Here is a 20,797-nt window from a genome sequence, read left to right as displayed (position 1 = left end):
CTGCCACAATCATATACACACACACAATCACACACACACACATACAAACACCCACACACACGCGCAAACACATCCCAGCATTTTTGTGTATATTGTATTTTCAGTGATGGATGACAGTTTGGTCACAGGACACATGTGACCTAGAACCATCACAGCACATGCATCATATATCATATTGATGCACTGGAGTGCTCTATGGACTATGTGGGTGAATTGCATGTCAAGCATGCCTCCCTGCCTTCTCACTTCCCTTAACACACTCGCATTGCATCAGGAATTGTTAGCGTCAGTACAAAAGGTGCTCGATTCTATACAGCGAGGGAGGTGTTTGAGATGTGTGTGTGTGTGTGTGTGTGTGTGTGTGTGTGTGTGTGTGTGTGTGTGTTCTTGCGAGCTCGTCTCTGCAAACAGCCTGATAAAAACAATAGCCCCAGATTAGACTGCTGATCAGAAGGGGTGGGTGCATGCGACTGGAGTGGAAAACAAGGAGGAGGGAAGCAAGGAGGGAGGGAGGAGAAAACTGAATGGAGGGATGAATGAACGAGGGGTAAGGCTTTTCAGGAGTTCTTTCAAATGGGAAGAAAAAAAAAAGATCTAGTGGAGGAAAGCGGGTACATGAGATTACTGGACGGAGAGGGGACAGCAGAACTCGCCAAGCTGCCGTGTGACTCTGCAGGTCTTCTTTGTGCGTGCCGTGAAAGAGAGAATGAGAGGCATGCTGTGGATGGAGAGAGGGATAAAAAAGAAAGGTGGGAAGTGAAAGCATGATGAGGTACTTTGTGTGCATGGGCAGGTGGGAGGGAGGGGAAAACCTGACGGGAGAGGTGTGTAATTGAAAGATGTGGTCCCCGTCTATCCCTCCTGTAATCTACTGACTCTGGTCTTAATCCATATGAGTAGATTAACTGATGATTTACTGCCATGTTGACTTTCATGACACACACACACACAAAATTCCACATAACTATACTTGTGTTTATATGCATATATGTATATACATACAGTATATACACTTGTGTGCACGTAGAGTATAGACATATTTGCATTTGTTGGTGCACATATTGAAATATATCAATATATTTAATATATCTATAGTTGTAGCACAAATGTATACTGTATATACATATATTCATAAATTCCTACACATCATACGTAGAGTAAACCCAAACTTTCATTATAATTTGATATAATACTACATATTGCTCATCTGTTAAAATGCTCGGGAGAGAAAAATATTTTTTGATTCTTATTATAATATATATGACTGTCATTTTAAATGCACACGTTAAGATGCTTCTATACAGCTGTATGGTCATGAATCAGAATATTTAGATTATAACCTATTAACATGTATGAATAAACAACAAGGATCGCTGAAACAGCTAACATGTTTGTGCTCTAGTTCACGATTGTGTTAATCAATGTGTGTGTGTTTGTGTGTGTGTGTGTGTGTGTGTGTGTAAAGGTTTTTTTCCCGGTCTGAGATGGAATGGTGGCTGCTATGGTATTTACTCCGCTGTTGCTAGGACACTCCCTTTGAACATTTTAACCAAGCCTTTTCATTGGCCCGCCGCGATGATGCAAGATTCCCTCACCCCCAAATCTTTCCTGTGCGCCCATAGAAACATGCCCGTCTGCATTTCCTCCTCTCTCCTCTCTCCTTCCCTGCCACCCTTTGTCTCATACCCGCCTCCTTCTCTCCTCTCCCTTTTTCTGTCCGTCAGCATCTCCCCTCTCGTCCATTCTCCCTGTTCACCTCTCTCTGCTCAGTCATTAAATCAAACATTTAATTCATCCCCCCCGATCTCAGAATTTCTCTCTCCTTCCGCGCCGCTCCAGTCAGTCTTCATCACCTCGGTACATTCTGCCACTTCCTTCTCCATCATCCAGTCGAAACGCTCACTGCAAAATGGTGTTGACAGCGTTTGGCGGTGTCTTCCAGCGCTGCACAATCACTCCATCCTGCTGTCTTGCAGGGGATTAGTGATCTGTGTTCCTCACAATGTCTCATTTCCTCTGTCCATATGAGTTGCGGGATGTTATTAGGCTGCCTAGCATGTGTCAGGATTATCAGGTTTGACAAGGGAGAAGACAGGCATGGGGGGGTTGGAGGAGACAGACATTCTTTACATTTCCCTTAATGTAACGTCTCTACAGTACATCACCCTTTGTGCTCCAGTATTCTCCTCAGCGATAGGTACAGTCAAACTGAGCGGTGTTCACGTTATCACAGCAATTAACTCAAGTTCACACCCTCACATCAGTCGACATGATGACATGTATTTTACATTACTGAAGTGTGTAACCTCGTGGCTCCGGCATGTCACTTATTACAATGTTGAGGGACTGGGAATAGGAAATTGTGGTTTATGGGCTGGGAATAGAGAGAAACAGGAAAAGCAGAGGGAAAAATGGAGGTCGGAGTTTGTCCTGTTTGCGGCTTCTCTCGCTATTTGTCATTTTCGAGTAGGCACTGTCAACACAAGCCATCAGGTGTAATGATGTGTAATGATCTTCTCCAGCCCTCGGTGTACCAGACATCGCGGAGGTCGCTGCAACCTCGACTGACGTCCTGTGAATAAGGCGGAAGAGTGACACGTACAGTGACACGGAAACGTTGGAGGCCAAAGTGTCATGTCATAAAAAGTGTTTTCGTCAAAATGCACTGACGATGCTAATAGAACAGCCCGACAGAGCATTTTTATCAGAGGTGAAAGGGCGTATATATAAAATAAAGGATTCAGCTGCTACCTGGATTGCTCTACGAATCCAAGATCCTTCTCTGTGAGTTCAGCAAAGTTTTGACAGCTGCCTCAATTGCAAATTTTGTAATTTGGTGGATCATTTGATTGTTTTTCACCCCAAACCATCTTTAAACAAGTGCACAGTCTGACCGTCGATGCTTGTTAAAAGGAGCAACGACGACGCGATGGTGGATTACTGCTCTTTTCTACTTAGAGAAGCTTATCAGGCATAGAAGCCAGAAATAAGCGGATGGACAACCATGTTGCACGGATGTTGATTAAAACACAACATCATCCATATGTTTGTCCGTAAAGCCCAGCTGTTTTCCCCCCGCAAAAATGCCTGACAATTAATCCACATTTTATCTGAATAATTCCTGTTTTATTGACTGAAAGACCCATTTTGTCCAGCAGCATCTGTCATTCAAACAGCTGTCACTGTAGCGTGCTGTATATATTTCTTTTCATTTTCATGCGTTCAGAGGCTGGATCAGACTTGTATCCAGCGCTTAAATCATTTAGGAAATTCAGATGTGATCCATGTCTACCTGGTAATCTTGTGGATTTTAAGCCAGTATTGTCAGGAATTAGGGATTACTCCCTCAGAGCAGAAATGATCCTGTTAAAAGAACACAGGGTTGAATGATGGAGGATACAGGGTGTGAGGGCAAGTCCAGACATATAACGCAAGAGCCTCGATCTACGCCATTCAGTTCAGAGAACTGGGAATGTTGCCTCTGTGTATAAATTCAGTCTTTGATATTTTACAAGTTAACACATTTGCTTTCCTGAAAAGAGTTAGATGAGGTAGTCTAGATAGCACCAGTATGTCTGTTCTTAGGTATAAAGCTACATATCACAAAGTATAGCGATCTGGGAAGTAGCCAGCCTGGTTCAGCTGTTGACCAGCACATCTAATCCAAAATACAAACACTAAAGTGTAAAAAGACAGTCCTTGTCTTTTTTCATTTGCGAAATATAACATGTTAATTAGTAAGCTTTAGAGGAGCTTAGTCCGGTTCAGTGACATTTGAAAACAACCAGACTGTTGCTTCCAGTCTCTTTGTTATTCTAAGCAACCCAACTATTGGCTGTAGCTTCATATATGGGCATAAGATTTGTATCATCCTTTCGTCTAACTCCAAATATGAATGCTAATAACCACCTTACCCTAAAATGTTGAACTATTCAGTTATAACAAATGAAATACTCTGCATGGCAAGGTAATGTCAGTTGCTTTCAGTGCAATTAAACTTTCATGAAAAAAGTCAGCATTTCTAAACATACAAGGTTGCTTTAAAGTTAACAGTAAAAAACTCTATTCTAGAACAAATTATCTCAAAAATAAAATCTTCCAATTCTCCAGTCCTCTTATTTTAAAGGTGAAATTCAATTTAAGGTTCATCAAGGGGTCATGATTAACAAGTTTTGATATGTGAGGTTCTTTAATTGAACCTGTTTAACACAAAACACTGAGTCAGTGAGAAAACAGATTTACACGGTAGAGTGATCTTATTGTCCACAACAAGGGAGGCCAGATCTGATAACTCTTCAATCATATTACCTCATATTAACCCTAGATGGCTCTTGTGGAACCCATGGAAAACTCTGTTATCTTCCAGTTGCCACGGTTCTGCTGAAGCTCTTTGAAATGTGTGATATCACATCCAAAGAGACGTAGAAACAGGCCACAGTGATTCCTCCCCTGCCTCCGCGAGTCCACTTCTAACCAGACATGACTTGACTTGTCCAACTCTCTCTTCCTATAGAAATAAAAGAGGGGCTCAATTTCTAGATGTAATCATATGACCTCGGATCTGCTCTCTGAGGACTTTAGAAGGCATCATGGCCTGTTGTCTGTCGATCAGATCAATCGCTGTCCACTAGTATCAATAGCTAGTCCAAATGCCCGCCCTCTGGCCATATTTAAGATCAATATACTCAATTCAGTGGGAAGGTGAAGCCAATTTAGGCCAATGGAAGGTTGAAGAAAGCAAAGCGGAAGGAGAAGACGTGAGCCGGTATTGCAATTACTGTTTAATAAGTGGAGAGGCAAATTATCTACTTAGCGATGTTATCTCAATCGAGGCTCCAGCTCTGGTAATAAGTTCTGCTGGATGATATAACCAAGTGTTTGGATACTGGAGCTAAAGGTAAATATACATTAAGGGGATACACTTTGCCTGTCAGAGAGGAATTAGTATATTCTGTTCAATAGGCTACACTTATAATGGTGAGAGTATATGCCAACAAAGACGTCAACTTGAAAAGAAGAACGAGATTTGAGGGTTTTTGGTGATAAGGGCCGTGACTCTGACAATTTCCTTCTGCAGTCTCAATAGTGAAGTATACATAATATAATATCAATGCTTAGGCTAATAGTTGCTTTACCTGCTCTTTATTGGAATCCGGTTGCGTACATGCAGCGTTACTAGTACCTTAAACTATTTTCAATAGAAAGTAGCTAAAGCCTGCTTGAAAAATCACGAGAAATCACAAGAAATATGCAAACAATAATTTTTATTTCAGATGGCAAAGTTGACATTTTCTGGCTACACCACTTTTTACGACCTCTGTGTGTAATTGAAGACCCACTATTTCAAAAATGACTTAAAGTTTCAACAAGTAAATCTGTTATTAGGGTTTTTGTTTGAGATGGCATTTTTACCAACTCCCGATGGGATAATGCATGGATCTTGATGAAAAACAAATAGGCTTATTTAGGGGAGTGATATCCATGAGTGTATGCAATTTGGTGCAGATACAAATACAAATTTGGATTGTATCAGATTTAAATGTGGTTTTATATTTAGGTAGGCTAGAAACCTGCAATGTGTATCTGAGATAACGGTGATTCAGTAAGGAAACAACACTTGAGATGTATTTTCAGTTAGCTGGGTAGTAGGATTGGGTGTGGAATTTAAGGGGAACTAATTGGGTGAGGTATGCGGCATTCTAGTTAAAACTGCAGTCGTTTTAGAGATGAAAAAACAGTTCTCATTTTCATCTCCTCACTTTATGTCTTTGTATATTTTTATCTTTTTCTGTGTGAGCTTGTGTGTGTGTGTGTGTGTGTGTGTGTGTGTGTGTGTGTGTGTGTGTGTGTGTGTGTGTGTGTTTTCTCATATGCCAGATCTGCCGTGGGCTCACCAGGATGCTGGCAACCATACTTTTGTTCAGTGTTTGATCAGGATTGTTGAGCCAGACACAGACACTATATTTGCCCCCTTTATATTCAAATGAAAACACACATGCTCAATTAGTTCAGCTTGAGTCAGCGAGGATTTAATTACTGTATTTATATATAATTTATTTTCCATCAAACAGCAAAGAAATAAACCACAATAGCCAAAATCTAAAACTTTCACACCAGGGATCCAACACAACCCAAACTGATTCCTTTATACTTCATGCTCATTCTGTTCAATCAGTTATTTTTCTGCATCGACTTGAGCACATACCTTACATCACAGACACTTCTCTTATATCTGAGAGCTGCTGCTGCTGCTGCTGCTGTCCCTCCCCTCCCAGTGGGACAGGGAATAGTGTAACACTGCATCCTCTTCCATGCGAGACACACTGCAGCACAGTCGGATGGAGCATTGCCTCTGTCAAGGACACAGCGGCTCTCTCAGGTATGTGGAGACACTCGGAGCTGAATATAGATTCTAGGTCACGCTGGGGTCAGAGGTCACCCATTCATTCTCCACAGTCATGTCCTGTGGCCGATGGCTTGAGACACGTGCCGTGACCCAATTCCACAACAGATCAGAATAGTATTCAGTTTGTACTACATACAAATAACAATAGTATTCTACTGTTTTTACAGTGGACTGTGGTTAAGAGAACTAATTACAGACGGATGAGTGTACATAAAGATGGATGACATGACAGCCCCTTATAAGCGAAGCCAAACATCTGGATTGCCCCCTAGTAGATGGCTGCAGCATATGTCATTACCCCTGCCCCCTCCATGTTAGTGGATAAGACTTGGACCAAACTTAAAATTCTACTTACAAATACTTTTTTCCCACAGATGTTTTTTGTCATCTTAGGTACCTGATGTATTTTTAAGTGTTATAATTGCTTATTTTATGCTATAAGTCGGATAGGTGCATTGGCGGGACTTTGATGCCGAGGCTCCATCCTCCGATCACTACCACTGTCTGTGCCGTCAGCCACTCTCTAATAAAGGGCAGAAATTACCAAAAAAAGTTACATTTGCACAGAGATGGAACACAGTGAAAGACAGAAAGGGACTGAACAAGACAAGTTGAGTAATGAGTCAATCTATAAAGGAGAAATTTTGATACTTAAAACACACACACACACACACACACAACGTATAATTTCTTTAAAGGAGAGAACACTAGTTGATGTATATGGAGGTGGACAGACAGAGATAATGGGCAGACAGACAATAAATGGACTGGAAGAGTGAAGGAGAGTTGAAGGAGAGACAATTACAAGACAGTGAGTCTTTATGCTCTGTTTTATAATGCTCAGACACACACACACACACAGACACACACACACACACACAGACACACACACACACACACACACACACACACACACACACAACTACATGTCCAACCCAACGCTCTAATCTGCAATCCAGATTTCAACACATTTTATCCCCCAAAAATTACTTCAATTGTACACACACACACACACACACACACACACACACACACACACACACACACACACACACACACACACACACACACACACACACACACACACACACACACACACAGTCCTGGCCCATTAAAATCACAGTGTAAGGGACAAAGCGAAGCTGTCTGTACAGGCCTGGAGTGTCTTGCTTCTTTCTTTGTTTGCAGACGGCAGGGGGTCAGAGAAGGACATGCAAGGAAGGGGTGTGGGTTACAAAGATGTCGACACATAACACACACACGCACACACACACACACACACACACACACTGGAACATAAACACATCTCAAGCCCCCGCAAGTACATGTAGACCCCTAAAAGCCTATCGCGTTCCCTTTGATAGCAGCTAATTGGCATCAATCACCACAAATAAAAAAACAACAAGAACTCACTTTACATCCATCCATCCTCTGACAGCTGAAGCACAGAGGGAAATTGTTCTTAAATCTCAAATCTAAGGCTTTAATTTTTTTTTCCAAGGCCCAAAACGCCCCCGAGCCAATCTGCGGCATTCAAATATGAATGACTATATCTTGAATAACAGGGGTATATAACGAGGCATTTATAAACCTTCACAATATCCATACAATTTAGACACATTAGAGTTCAGTGATTATCCACCTCCGAGCAGATAAACATTAAATCCCTCAGTTGCTGGCCCACTTCTTTATTTCACTTGAAAAATGATCACACTGAAGCATGTTACACAACAGGAATTGATCCAAGTTGAGCTTTTACATTTCCATACCATCTCCCGCTCTCTCTCGCTGTAATTTCTCTTTTTGTCTCTCGCTCTATCCTCCCTCGTTCTTTGTCAGCCGTGCAGCACCAAACCACAATGTTCATTTACAATCGCCCTTTCACGAAGCACCATGCGCTGCTCGGAACTCACACTCAGCGAGCATGTGTGTACATGTGTGTACGTGTGTATGTGTGTATGTGGGTGTACGTGTGTGTACGTGTTTGAGAGAGCAAGGAAGAAGGGGGAGGGGTGATGCATGGAGACTCGTATCCCCCTCCTTCCATTTCCATCTCACTCTCTTTTGCTCTCTGCCACTCCATCCTTCACTCTCACGCTCAGCCGCTCTGCACTTTTATTCTCCTTTCTATCTCACCTCAGCGACGAATGGCAGTATCTATAATTGTGTGTGTGTGTGTGTGTTTGTGTGTGTGTGTGTTTGTGTGTAAGCCTGAGGCAAATTGGCTGTAGCATTCCATTGGCGGTCAATCCTTTGCGACGGTCTAGCTGGGTCTGACGCCGCCATCGCCCATCTTAGTCCACAAACTGGCTCTTTATCTATTTCCTTTCCTTGATTCTATTCCTATCATTTCCTTTCCTTTCTTTAATTCAATTCCATTCCATTAGTTTTCTTTCACTTCCTTTCGTTAAGTCTATTCTGTTCTTTCCTAAATTCACAGTATTCTTTACTTAATTCCATTCCTTTCCCTTTCCCCCTCTGATCGTTTTCGTTCTAATTCCTGTCCTCTCCTACAGAAATTTATATTATATAAAACATGTCTCTTATAACTAAAAGGAAGATTAACTGAGTTTAGGTGGGTGTTTAGTTCACTCAACATCCATCCTGTTTTCCCCTCCTTTCTCCCGAAATACACATGAGCTGGTGATACATAGCTCTCTGCACTCGTCTCTATATTTAGGTAGAATATGCTGAGAGGAAAGAAGGGAAGAATAGATGTACCATAAAAGAGACAGTAACGGAGGACGAGGTCAAAGGGGTGTGCGCCGGGATGAACAGTGAAAGAAAGGCTGCGTAAAAGAGGAGGTTGGAGTGAACAGGGGGCGGAGAGAGGGATGTGTCGAGAGATTGGGCGAAAGGTTGAGGAAAAAGTGAAAGAGATCGAGAGGGAGCGAGAGAGGGAACAATCACCAGTGGGTTTTTTAAAAGAAGGACCTGTTCGTTGAGCAGAACTAACATGAGCTGAGTACTTTGGACTTTCAATAAAACAGACAGATGTCTACTCACAGTGACTGTGATCTCTCTGGCTTTCTTCCTTTGCCCCCCTGACCCTCACCATTGGCACTGAAGTCGCTGAAGAGGCAGCAACTGTCCATTTCGAAAGCCGGACCTCTCCCACTCTGCCTGCTCTCGCGGAGACTGCAGCACAGTAGAATACCTATTAGATTAACATGACACTGATTCATGATGGGCCTCATCGAGTCTTCCTGGAATCTCATTGATTAGTTTTGACTTAAAAAAAAAATGAAAACAAGGAAGATTATATTAAACACTGTGTTCACACAGACTTGCTTGTGACAAATAAAAGCAAGAGGAAGAGGAAATGTGCAACCGGTACATCCCCCCTCCAGTAAGAGCACGCGCAGGCAGGTTGTTTAGTGACAGCCCTCCACAGAGTGACCTGTTTTGAGTGCCTGTTCCTTTAAATGCTAATGAGCCAGCTCCCCCCTCCCCCCTCTCCCCCCATGATTTTAAACGATATAAATTACATATTTTATATGATATAAATTATCAAATATGCATCCCATACTTTGTATTCCCCTTGTTGTCCTGGAGTTTTAATTTTCCCAATCACATAATTAAATGTCCCCCTCTGCCCATCCACTACAAGCACACAAGCAGACAGACAGAGAGAGAAAGAGAAGGGTGGGGGGGGGGGGGGGCTATGAAGACCATCATTTACCCCCGAACCCCGACATTCAACGGGTACAACAACAAGCGGAGAAAGCAGAATCGCGGGCTGACCTTATATATACAGTCTATGGGGCTGACCAGCGGAGAAATGCTCGTCCCGTGTGAACAGCCAGGCGGCTGCGTGCTGGAGAACGGCGCTGCCAAGACCATGTAGGGAGACTTCCAGTTCCTTGTTACGACACAATACCCAGGAAGCGCAATCGAGTCGCTCAAGCATGACGTTTCTGACTTAGAGGAACTATAACAAAACGCGCGAGTGTTTTTTCCCCAGAGTTTTTGGGTTGGTAGACATGCCAGATACCCACATTAACCTGTAGAAGCACTAACAAAGTGGAATTTGCATGCTATGTCCCCTTTAAAGGAAAACTAAATTTGTGGAGAAACTTGACCTTCAGATGTTTCAAGTGGTATCTTGATTATGAAAACAATATGAATCAGGCAGAGTATAGTAAAAGTCATGGAATTAGTTAAGCTGTTATCACATTACCTGAAAGTTTGGACACCTGGGTGCATGAACAGCCAGTAATGTGGAATGTATTGGAATCATTTTTTGTCAAGCAGCTTTTCTGATCTACAAAGTTACGAATGAACCATTAGACTTTGCATTGAATCTGTTCTGGAGTTCTGTGGTAGAGAGTGATAGAGGAGATGGGCCCGATAGATGACAGGAAAATGAGCGACAGAGAGATACTGCATAATAAATGTCTCTGGCTGGATTTGAACCGAGGACATTGGTGCTCACCATCAACATCATAACCTCTAATCCACAGGGTCACCCCATCACTTTATTCCGAAACGAACCTGCATTAGCGACTACAGTTAAAACACTAGTTTGTCAGAAAGACCATTATACACCGCACACTATTATGATTCCTGTCTTGAATGGAGAAGAGCTACAATGATTATTCGATAAATTAATGGAAGAAGTGCTTTTATTATTAAATCATCCGTTTAGTCACTAATTCAGAAAAATGTAATTTCCTGGTTGTAGCTTCGTGAACTTGAGAAATTTTTGCTTTTCTGTGTAATTTGTTTAAATCTGTGGATGTTGTATTTGTTGGTTGGACAAAACAAGACATCTGAAGATTTGAAGTGGGCCTCAAGAAATCGCGATGGACACACTTTTCTGACAAATGTTAAAATCAAGAAAATGATCTGCAAGTTAATCAATTAAGGAAATAAAGATTAGATAGTAATAGATTTGTCTTTATTTCAAATTATCAAAACTGAGTAGAATCAAAAACAGCAACTAGGATGAACTAAATCATTGCATGTGGCCAAGAGCAAGGACAACAGGTGGCGTGAAGCTCAAACAGAAAACTAAAGCACTCAGCTAATTAAGCAGAATTGAAAATAGTCATCAGTCAAAATGTGGAGTCAGGGCCCTGAGGCTGGAGTAAAATTAGACTCTCAATTTGATTTGGTAAAAACATTAATAGTTATAAAAAAACAGCTGCTGGGTTTTCATTAATGGTTTGCTGTACCTAAGATCTCTTTGGTTTGGAACATGGGAAATTGGAAATGATGTGTGAGTTCATAGTGGCCTTTTATTGTTAATTGAGAATAAGTCGAAAGGTCAAGGGGCAGAAGACTGTAACAAATAACGTCAGACTCGGAGAGGGAGAGCAATCTCACTCAAAAGATGAAGTTTACCGTTATGTGCGCGAGAATTAACCTCCCGAGTCTTAGTTCAAGTCTTCACCTTTCTTGACCTCACTGTGTCCTTTTGACATGCTTGACCTGTGCCCATTTATGGAGAAAAGAAATCAATGAGCATTAGCGAATTTGCTTGAATGGAACATGTAGTCGGAGCAGTGTTCCCTGTGGTAGTTGACCTGTTATTCCAGGAGTGGTGGATGATGTTGTTTACAACCCCCACAAGTAGGAACATCAATGCTTTGCTGTCCTACACACTCAAGAGATTAAGAGAAGCATAGTTCATCCATCCCTCAGTCCGTCCAACCCACATCTGATTGATAACACTGAACAGTGCCCGACTACGCGTTGCCATGAGAATAAGAGGCTGTGTTTCCCTGGCAACCATTCTTCAAAGGCCCCCACCTCTCTCCTGTCTACTCTCCCCTAATGAGATTCGATGATGCAAGGGCAGCAGCGGTAGTGTTAATAGTTACACCAGGCAGCGGGTAAGACAACGCTGCAGCTGGGAAAGACATAACGAATGAGATAAGCTTTTACAAGCTTTGTCCATTATGGAAAATGTTAACATGGGCGAGACAGAAGCACCTTCTAGGTTCTCAGATCAGACTGTAGCGTTTGAGTTATGCTGTTTATTTCAGACGGAAGCCACAGTAAATAACCTCCGTTTCTGACCACCAACCACTTATATCTACTGTGTGTATATTTTAGGGCTCAAATGATGTCACTTGACCTTAAGCTACCTGTGAAAGTGGCTGACACAATTTCCATTGAGGTATTTTTCTAAGGGTTATACTCCTGTTAGGGCAGAAAACAACGTGAAGGTTATCATGACACTTAAAGCAGCTACAATCAATTTTATTTATCATTGCAATGGATCAAATAATTGCACATAAAATGAAAGGGGTTTACTAACAAATATAGATATAGAATCTCCACCTGATCTACAGTTTCCCCTTAGCTAGCTGGCTGGCTGGAAATCTTCAGCTTCTTTCAGCTCATTGTTTTGGTTTTCAGGCCTAAAACTGCAACTCTCGGTTCTTATTCACTTTCATCACTTTCAAAACTTTGACAGGCAAACAGGCAGTGTTAGCAGCCAGTGAGCATAGTCAGCAAAGAGTGAGATATCATACTCAGGCGTTAGCAGAGACCAAAACAGAGCTAAAAGGAGAGTGAATATTGGACTCAGATTCATTAGGTGGACACAATCACAAATGAATCCAAATGAATTAATGAACATTGCTACTTCTGTTCTGTAATCATGAAAGCCAATATGCTTTTTTAACAGCTTGTTTCAATCGGTTTAAAAATCATTGCAATTATGTATTATAGGCTGATTGGATTTTTACTTTTAGCAACAGGTTGAATGTGGGTGGATTAAGTTCCACAGTAAGGGTAACTTTCCTACCTCACCTGAAAGTCTAATGAAGGCTATCTGATGCATTAGCCAAGGCAGTTTATATATATTTATTAATTTTGGCTCTTATGTTTATTTGCCCTTTGTTTTTCTATGTCCAGAACATGCTTTTCTTTGCCCTTGTCGACTCTGCGCATTTTAAAACCAAAGTCAACACTCTTCTCTGCAGTGCACTTTACATGAAGTTGAATTTTATGTTAATTTCCCTCTTTGTCTATCTGTCTGTCTCTTTGTCAGGTGGTGGGTGCTGATGCTGTAACCACTGTGTGGAGCTGACAAGCCTTGGTTGATGCAGTGAAGTGTTCCAGAGGGATAAACACAAGCGAAGGTAGGAATGAAAAATGAAAGGTGGAAACAATACTCATAAAAAAAAAAAAAAAAAACAGCACCTGAAAATACGGATATGGCAGAGAATATGGGCGAGCTGAAGGGAGGAGAGAGGGAAGGACAGTTTAGGAGAAAGGATGGTTAGAGAGGAAAGATGAGAGCTGGGAGAGTGCAGTCGCTGCAAGCTTTGTATACAGTACAGCTGCAGAATGGTTTTGATTCACAGGCCAGTGAATGCCCCCGTCAGCCGGTGTGCGACAGAAAGAGAGATCATTGTGGTTAGAGGCAGAGAGAAAGAGACGCAGCCGGAGAAAGGGAGTTCAGATGGTATTATCGGTGAGTTAATGGAGGTTAGACTTGGCAAAGCGGTGCCGTTTCTGAGCTCACTAAATCCACACTGATGATGCTCCTGGGCTGCAACAGGAGGGATCTTTCACTGGGAGCTGAAAAGGAGTCGGGGAGGCCAGACTGGCCTCAAGTCGCCATGTGGGAGCGAAGCCGCGTCTTTATTAAGACTCGAGGAGGCCTCCGCTTTGGTTTCTCATGCCGGACTACAGATGAGAGCTGTGTGCTGCACAGTTGCATAAGAGAAGCACTTTGCTCCACTTTCCCGCTGGCGGACTGCAAACATGGTGTGTTTGCGTGTAACAGAATCTGTAACCAGTGGCCACCAAAACGCACTTCCTAATTCACAGAGTTCCATGTCCTGATGACCAAACTGTTACTTAGAAACATTATGTGATGTAGATTATGGACTTGATCTACAAATTTAAAAAGCAAAGGTGTGTTTGCGCCGCTCGGTCACTATTTCCGTTCAGCCACTTAGAGCTGGGCCACCAGTGGGACTGGATGGCACCATGACAGAAATGTGCTGTGACAAGACACGGCCAGAGGAGCTGGGAGAGTGCTGCTGAGTGGTGAAATAGAGAAGTGAGGCAGAGGAGAGCTGCAGAGAATATATTTGAGGAACCTGCTCTGACGTCAGAAGCAAATAAAAGAGAGAGGTGTTTTCACGCTTTGCATCGTGATTGAAATGATAGAGAAATGTAAATAACATGAAGATATCATATTGTTCTTCTTTTATACTAACAATCTCACCCGGTAGGGTTTACCTCTGTGCACTGCATCTTGCACGCAGAGCGGAGAGAGAAAACCACAGGCCTTTAAATAGATGACTGAAAAAGAGAAGTGTGAAGTGGACAGAGATACACGCCGGGGGACAGTGGGTGAAAAAGCAACAGAACAGAAGTTTACATCAGTCTGTAATAAAGCAGAAAGTGGCAGAGGAGAGGGACTCCAGATAACACTCAGAGCCGGGCTAACCTGGGATTTACTCACAGCTGCAGCTTCACAAAGCAGGACACCAAAGACGAGGACAGGAGGAGGAAGAGAGGAACTGCTTGAAAAAGGAAGAGGTGAAGCACTCGTAGCAAAAAAAAGGGGTAAGAAGAGAGAAGTGTGAGAGGCTGCTCGCTGGTTTCCTCCCTGGCTGTGTGTTGTTAAAAACTGATTTTTGCTCAAGTTGTAAAGCTTGATGCTCTGTGTGAGCAAGCTGGATGCTTTTTTTCTCCCCCCACATCTTCTGCGGAGACGATATCACCAGGCCAACAGTAACCTGGCAACCATCAGCCGAGCTCTGCTCTCTGGACGGACCACATGCTGCTCCAGATTCAATGTGCGAGCGTGTGTGTGTGTAAAGGTGTGTGTGGCCATTGTGTGGCTGCCGCCAACACACATCTGTGTCAGAGTAAGCTTTCATTGCTTCATACAAGGCTCTGATATGAATCTAACCTTGACTTTGCCTTTGTATTCACCTTGTCAGGATGAGGATATTCATGTGATATTCATATATTCACGGCCCCCGGTTCAGTGTGCGGTGGAGCAGGTGGTCTGAAAGTCGGAGTGTGTTTTACACCCTCGGACTGATGCTCATAGGTCACAGCAGTGACTCAGCATACAGCTCCCTTCCTCTGCCACCTGACACCATTTGTAGACGGAGCAGACACATAATACTGTAGATACACTAACATTTTGAAAGAGAAGCAGCCCCTGTGGATGCAGGCCGTCAGCCAGCTGTCTCAGCGGCTGGGTCGTGTAACTCCATCCCGTCTTTATCGGAACCTCAGTGCTGCATTGCAACACCCGTTCTTGCTGAGTAATATTGAAAAGACCCGGCTTTTTTTCCCCTTTCTCGTAAACATGCTAATACCGGCCATAAATTGCACTCGCAGTGAGAAACTGAGAGGCCTGTTGTGCGTGCTTACATTGCACATACACACAGAGGGTACGGCAGGAGGAAGTGAAACTCAGCAGCTGCGTACGTTCTGAGACTGAAGCACCTCTATGACTGTGAAGGGGGTCGGGCGGAGGATGATTTAGGAGGAAGGCTTTTATACGCCAGAGTCATTTATGTATATTGGATTCCACTCGTGTGTTTTGTCCAACACACACAAACAGATCATGTAATACTCATATTATTCCAATATTGCATATGTGTCAGCTTGTTGCAAATCTCTATTGAATCTGTATAATATTTACACTCAAACGCAAAACTCAAGATCTTCACTCCAGTTTAGAACATTAAACTAAAGGGTGGGTTGGAACTAAAGGTCAGTATCAATACGGCTGATACCAAGTCAAGAATATTTAAATGCCCCAATAAGATCATTTCAGAGAATTCACAATACCATGATTTATTTAGTGCTGTATACAACATGCTTGTGGTTAAGGAAGTAGAGAATAAAAAAAAAAGAGAAATGCTTCATATTTTTAGCAGAGAAACTGTATTTAAAATCTGCATATTTTGTATCAATAGAGTATTGATATTGCTGCCACGGTATTGGATCAAATCCAGATTTTGAGGGATTACCTTCATCTAGTTTGAACAATATTTGTGTCCACAATCTGTGTTAGCTCTGATTGGTCCAGCCAGGACTGAGAAGATTCAAACCAGGAACCACTGACATACAGTGTGATGTTTTGTCTGCTGCTCTATACAAACATGTGAGCACACAGACCTGTATACCCTGCTCGTCTGCAGTATAATCTAATGAAGCTTGTATCATTAGTTTCATAAAGTGCTGGCATCTGGCCTTTGGGTATGAAGCATGAAGAGCTTGTCATAAAGTATCTATAGACTGCTGTGCATGAGGAGCATTAGGCCAGAGTAGCCGGTACATAGCAGGCTCTTATTAGGTTACTATAGTAAAATAAATGGATTAAATCCATTGCCCAGGACTAGTGACTCCCAATGAGTGCGCTAAATGATTCACTACTGGATTTAGGCTCCGCTCTAATTGAATACAGCATACGCCGTGTATTGGATGCAAACTGTGATCAGTGTCATTCATGACTGGAACGTCCAACTTTGCTCTGGACAGGCAGATGGAGGAGGACAGGGGGAGAGGGATAATTAGACAAGTGAAAACTGAAACCATCACAACCTGCTGTGTTCTCCGTGTGCATGTCGTGTGTTTTCATGCAGGTTGCCAGGTTCTGCGTACTGTATGCATTTTGTTATTTCCCTCCTGTCCAGGTCGCCAGCCATGGGGAACCTCATTAAGGTCCTTGGCAAGGATTTAGAGAACTGTCCACATTTTTTCCTGGACTTTGAAAGTAAGTGAGCACCTGGTTGTGTGCACGTGTCCGTGTGCCTGACATGTGAGAGCATGTGTGCATGTGTGTGGAGCAGAGGTGTTCATTGGGAGGTCGCCTGGTGGGGGTCGGGTGTGAGCTGATGAAGTGCTGTTGTGGGTGTGGTTTGTCGTTATCAGTCGCTCTCTAGTCCCACTCTCTCTTAAAAAGGTACTCTATCTAATAACATGTGATATAACAGAAATATAGAGTTTGTTGGTTCAAACCAAATGGCGCGTAAATGCAGTGAGTTTTTTCTAAACAAGCCTCAGTATGAATCAAAACCAGTTCTGTTTTCGGAGAAGAGTCAATTTAGCAGTTATCTCTGAATCAACAATGTCCTTAAATAACGTCACAATAAGAAGGAAGCTACAACTGATTTATCTATAATCTGCCAGTGCTGTGTCAGGCTTAGACTCCTTATAAACTAGTAATAAAGTAATTTATGATATTAAATGTTTCTGTGTTATCAAGTATCTCCTAAAGTGAAACATACAATAAAAATACAGTGTTTTAAGTTTTCCTCTCATGGAAACCCGCCTCTGTTTTTAATTTTCACTGCTCCAGTTTTCACAGTTCTCTGAACTTAACTTACAACTTCTCATCAGAGGATTAATACCAGCCCACAGTTGGGTCACTCAAATTCAATCGGGCACTTTATTTAAAAGTTTAAATAAAGGTATTTTAATGCTGTTTTGGTTTAAATTTCCAATGATTTAATTACCTCTCCGTCTAAAATTACTGCGTTTGATTATCAGAGGATGCTGTAACATAATATATTATATTAGATGTTGTAAATAATATAATTTAACATTTCCCCCAGAAAATGAGGAATAATGTGTAGGGTTTATAATTTCTTTAAACTAAATTTGTCAAAATGCTTTTTTTTATCTTTGTGTCTTTGTTTGATTCTTTGAAGATTTCATTCAATTCTTAAGAAAAAAATATAATCTCATACGTTATAATTTAATGATTTTTGTTCAGAAATCAGTAATCTAATAATCAATACTGTAAGAGTGGGATTACAGAGGCTCTGTGTTCATGTGGCCATTCTTCACCCAGGACATGCTTCCATGCCTTTCCAGCAACCCCCCTCTCATCCAGCCACCACCATGACACCTTCACCACCACCACCACACACACACACACTCAGCTCACACACTCACACACATACACCCACGTGCGCACAACCCCCCGACACCTGTCCCCTCATCACCCACAGACTTCTCCCCTCTCTCTGTTCCAGGGGGCTCATGGGAAACCTCCTGAAAGTGCTGGCTTGCGCCGAACTTGAGCATGGCCCAATAGTTTTCCTTGACTTTGAACGTGAGACCATCCGCTTCTTATTTTTTTGAGTTATCCCTTTCTCTATGTTGCTTTTGCCTTTCTTTTCCTCCCTTCTCATTCCATCAATCTTAGCCGACCATTGTGCCATCATTACATGCTTTTTTACGCTTTTCCCTTCTCCTCCTCGCCCTCTTCTTTGTGTTGTGATTCATGCTCCAGAGACTGGCATTTGAAAGACTTTTCGCTTCTTCCTGAAGGGTCTTATTCACACGAGCCACATCTTATTTGAATCAGACAGACGCACAATGGCTGTTGACGCTGTGGCAAAACGACAACGGTAATGCTTTGATCTCGTCTCCTGAGCTACAAAAGCTGGGGGAAAATAAACAGTGAATGCCAGTTTCTCTGTGGGTTTCTGTTGCTCAGGGATGACTATGGCCAACAAAAAGTCCATCGTCATCCCACAACCTCCTCAACTCCTCATCCTATATTGTGTGACCTAATGTGTCTGTGAGAATGTGTGTGCGAGTGCAGCACTAAATAATGTGTGTGAAAGAAAGCGAGAAAGATTGAGAAGTTGGTGAATACAACCACCTCTATTTCCCCATCTTCTCATTTCCCAGAGAACTCTGATCTTTGCAGTGTGTCCATCTTAACAGGTCATTCAACAGTATTGAAATCTTCTGCCCTTTAAGCAACAGGTTCGATATTTTACTAACAAGAGCTACACTAGCACCTCTATAAGACTCTACTCTGGCCCAGCACAGCATTGCTTTGGGCTAAATGCTAACGTCAGCATGCAATCATGCTTGTTATAAAAGAGCTAAAATGCTATTTTGCTATATATATTTTTATTAACATCTAAGACTGTATACAAAGATGGATATGATATCCCGTCGATATATACATGCGTTTGACCAAAAACCCAAACTTACTCGAAAAATCTACACTTTAACAAACAAGAACTACCTTAAATGACAGAAACCATATTTTACATGTACTTTGTTTTGGTCCACGTCCCATGTGCTAACATGGAGAAGGCAGGGTTTATGATTACAATGGTGCGGCCAGCCCTCAGGTGGCGATTGGGACGCTTTGGCTTCACTTCTGGGTCATGTCACCCATCTCTATATACAGTCTGTGGTTAAACATGTTCCCCCCTATTCGTTAATTGGGTTAGCATGCTAATATTTGCTAATTGGCACTAAACAGAGTGCTGCTTCTAGACTTTAAGCAAAAATCCCAATGAAGATTTCAAGACTGATTCTGAGACGACTAAATGAAGTGTTAAGAAGGAGATATTTAGCATTTTATCCCGACATGTTCTTCCCCTCCTCAAGCACTTTCCCTCTTTAACAGCTGGCCTCCTCCGCCTCCTTTAACTGACTCCACGGTACGGTACAGAGAGGGAGGGCTTACTCCTGGCAACAGACATCAGCTGTCAAATTGGTTGAATTTCGCCCTCATTTATTATGCCTGGGATTTCACATGTGTTCAAAAGCAATGTATCAGACTGGGCCCCCACCCCTCCTCCTCCGGTCCCTCCCTGCCCGGTGTCGAACCATCTGTAAGCCCTCCCTCTCAGCCCAGAGACACATGTCACACTGTCACCTCTGTCACACAGCTCAAAGTTTGGTTCAACCTCCACGCTGAGTTCTCATGTAGCTATTTGCGGGTGAATGTTAGAAACCTTATATCATGTTTAAACCCTACTGAGGGATCAGTATCGTGACAGTGGAGGATAGGATTTCTCCAAATCAGGGGTATAGGTGCCACAATTTACGCAAAGGGGCCAATTATATGTCCAACATCCATGCACAATTCCTGATTCAGTAAGGTGCAAACTTCGGTTTTACTGTTTTACTTGTTTACTGTTAGCTCTACAGCTTTAAATCAAAGCCACATATAATTTGAAAGAACGTTTCCTGTTCAAGCACATTTTGTACATAAAAAAATGTGAAAATAAAAAGTCTTAACAAATTGTCATATTCATCGTTATTATTGTTAGTAAGTGACTAGTTATTTTTTGAAAATAAAGACTACTGACAGGACAGGGGCACTTCAGGGACCAATTCGATTTCAGGTGAGACCAGTGCGTCTTGCATGGCTCAGTCCAAAGGTTTAAAAATCCACCTCAATCTATCAAATAAACACATTTCACCTAGTTTATTGAATGTGAACAACATTTAAAAAATGGCTGCATGTTTTTAACATAGGAGACTTGTCATTTCTGAGAGGTTGTGGGACAAACTGTGAGGAGTCTCTGCACACGGCCAAGAAATAATGGAGCACCTAAACCCCTGTAAAACCTGTCTGGCACAAGTTCTTTAGACAGATGCAGACTAGCTCTTTACCACCAGAGTTCAGATATAACTCCA

At 42.3% G+C, this 20,797-nt stretch overlaps 1 protein-coding gene across 4 annotated transcripts in view; it reads left to right on the top strand.

Moving 5' to 3' along the window:
- fam49al (family with sequence similarity 49 member A, like) overlaps positions 1 to 20,797 on the top strand; it is a 34,273-nt gene that overhangs the window by 780 nt on the left and 12,696 nt on the right. The window contains exons 2-3 of one of the 4 annotated variants that reach the window (XM_034599946.1): positions 13,410 to 13,500; positions 18,379 to 18,458. In XM_034599946.1, the coding sequence (XP_034455837.1) occupies positions 18,386 to 18,458 (73 nt within the window). In that variant the 5' untranslated portion in view covers positions 13,410 to 13,500; positions 18,379 to 18,385. Of the gene's footprint in view, positions 1 to 13,409; positions 13,501 to 14,543; positions 14,942 to 17,032; positions 17,115 to 18,378; positions 18,459 to 20,797 lie in introns of those variants that run through there. The other 3 variants (XM_034599950.1, XM_034599949.1, XM_034599947.1) reach the window with 3 other exon arrangements.

Source organism: Hippoglossus hippoglossus, chromosome 11 (assembly GCF_009819705.1).
Source record: "Hippoglossus hippoglossus isolate fHipHip1 chromosome 11, fHipHip1.pri, whole genome shotgun sequence".
NCBI classification, from domain to species: Eukaryota; Metazoa; Chordata; class Actinopteri; order Pleuronectiformes; family Pleuronectidae; genus Hippoglossus; species Hippoglossus hippoglossus.
This window is presented reverse-complemented; position numbering and strand designations above follow the sequence as displayed.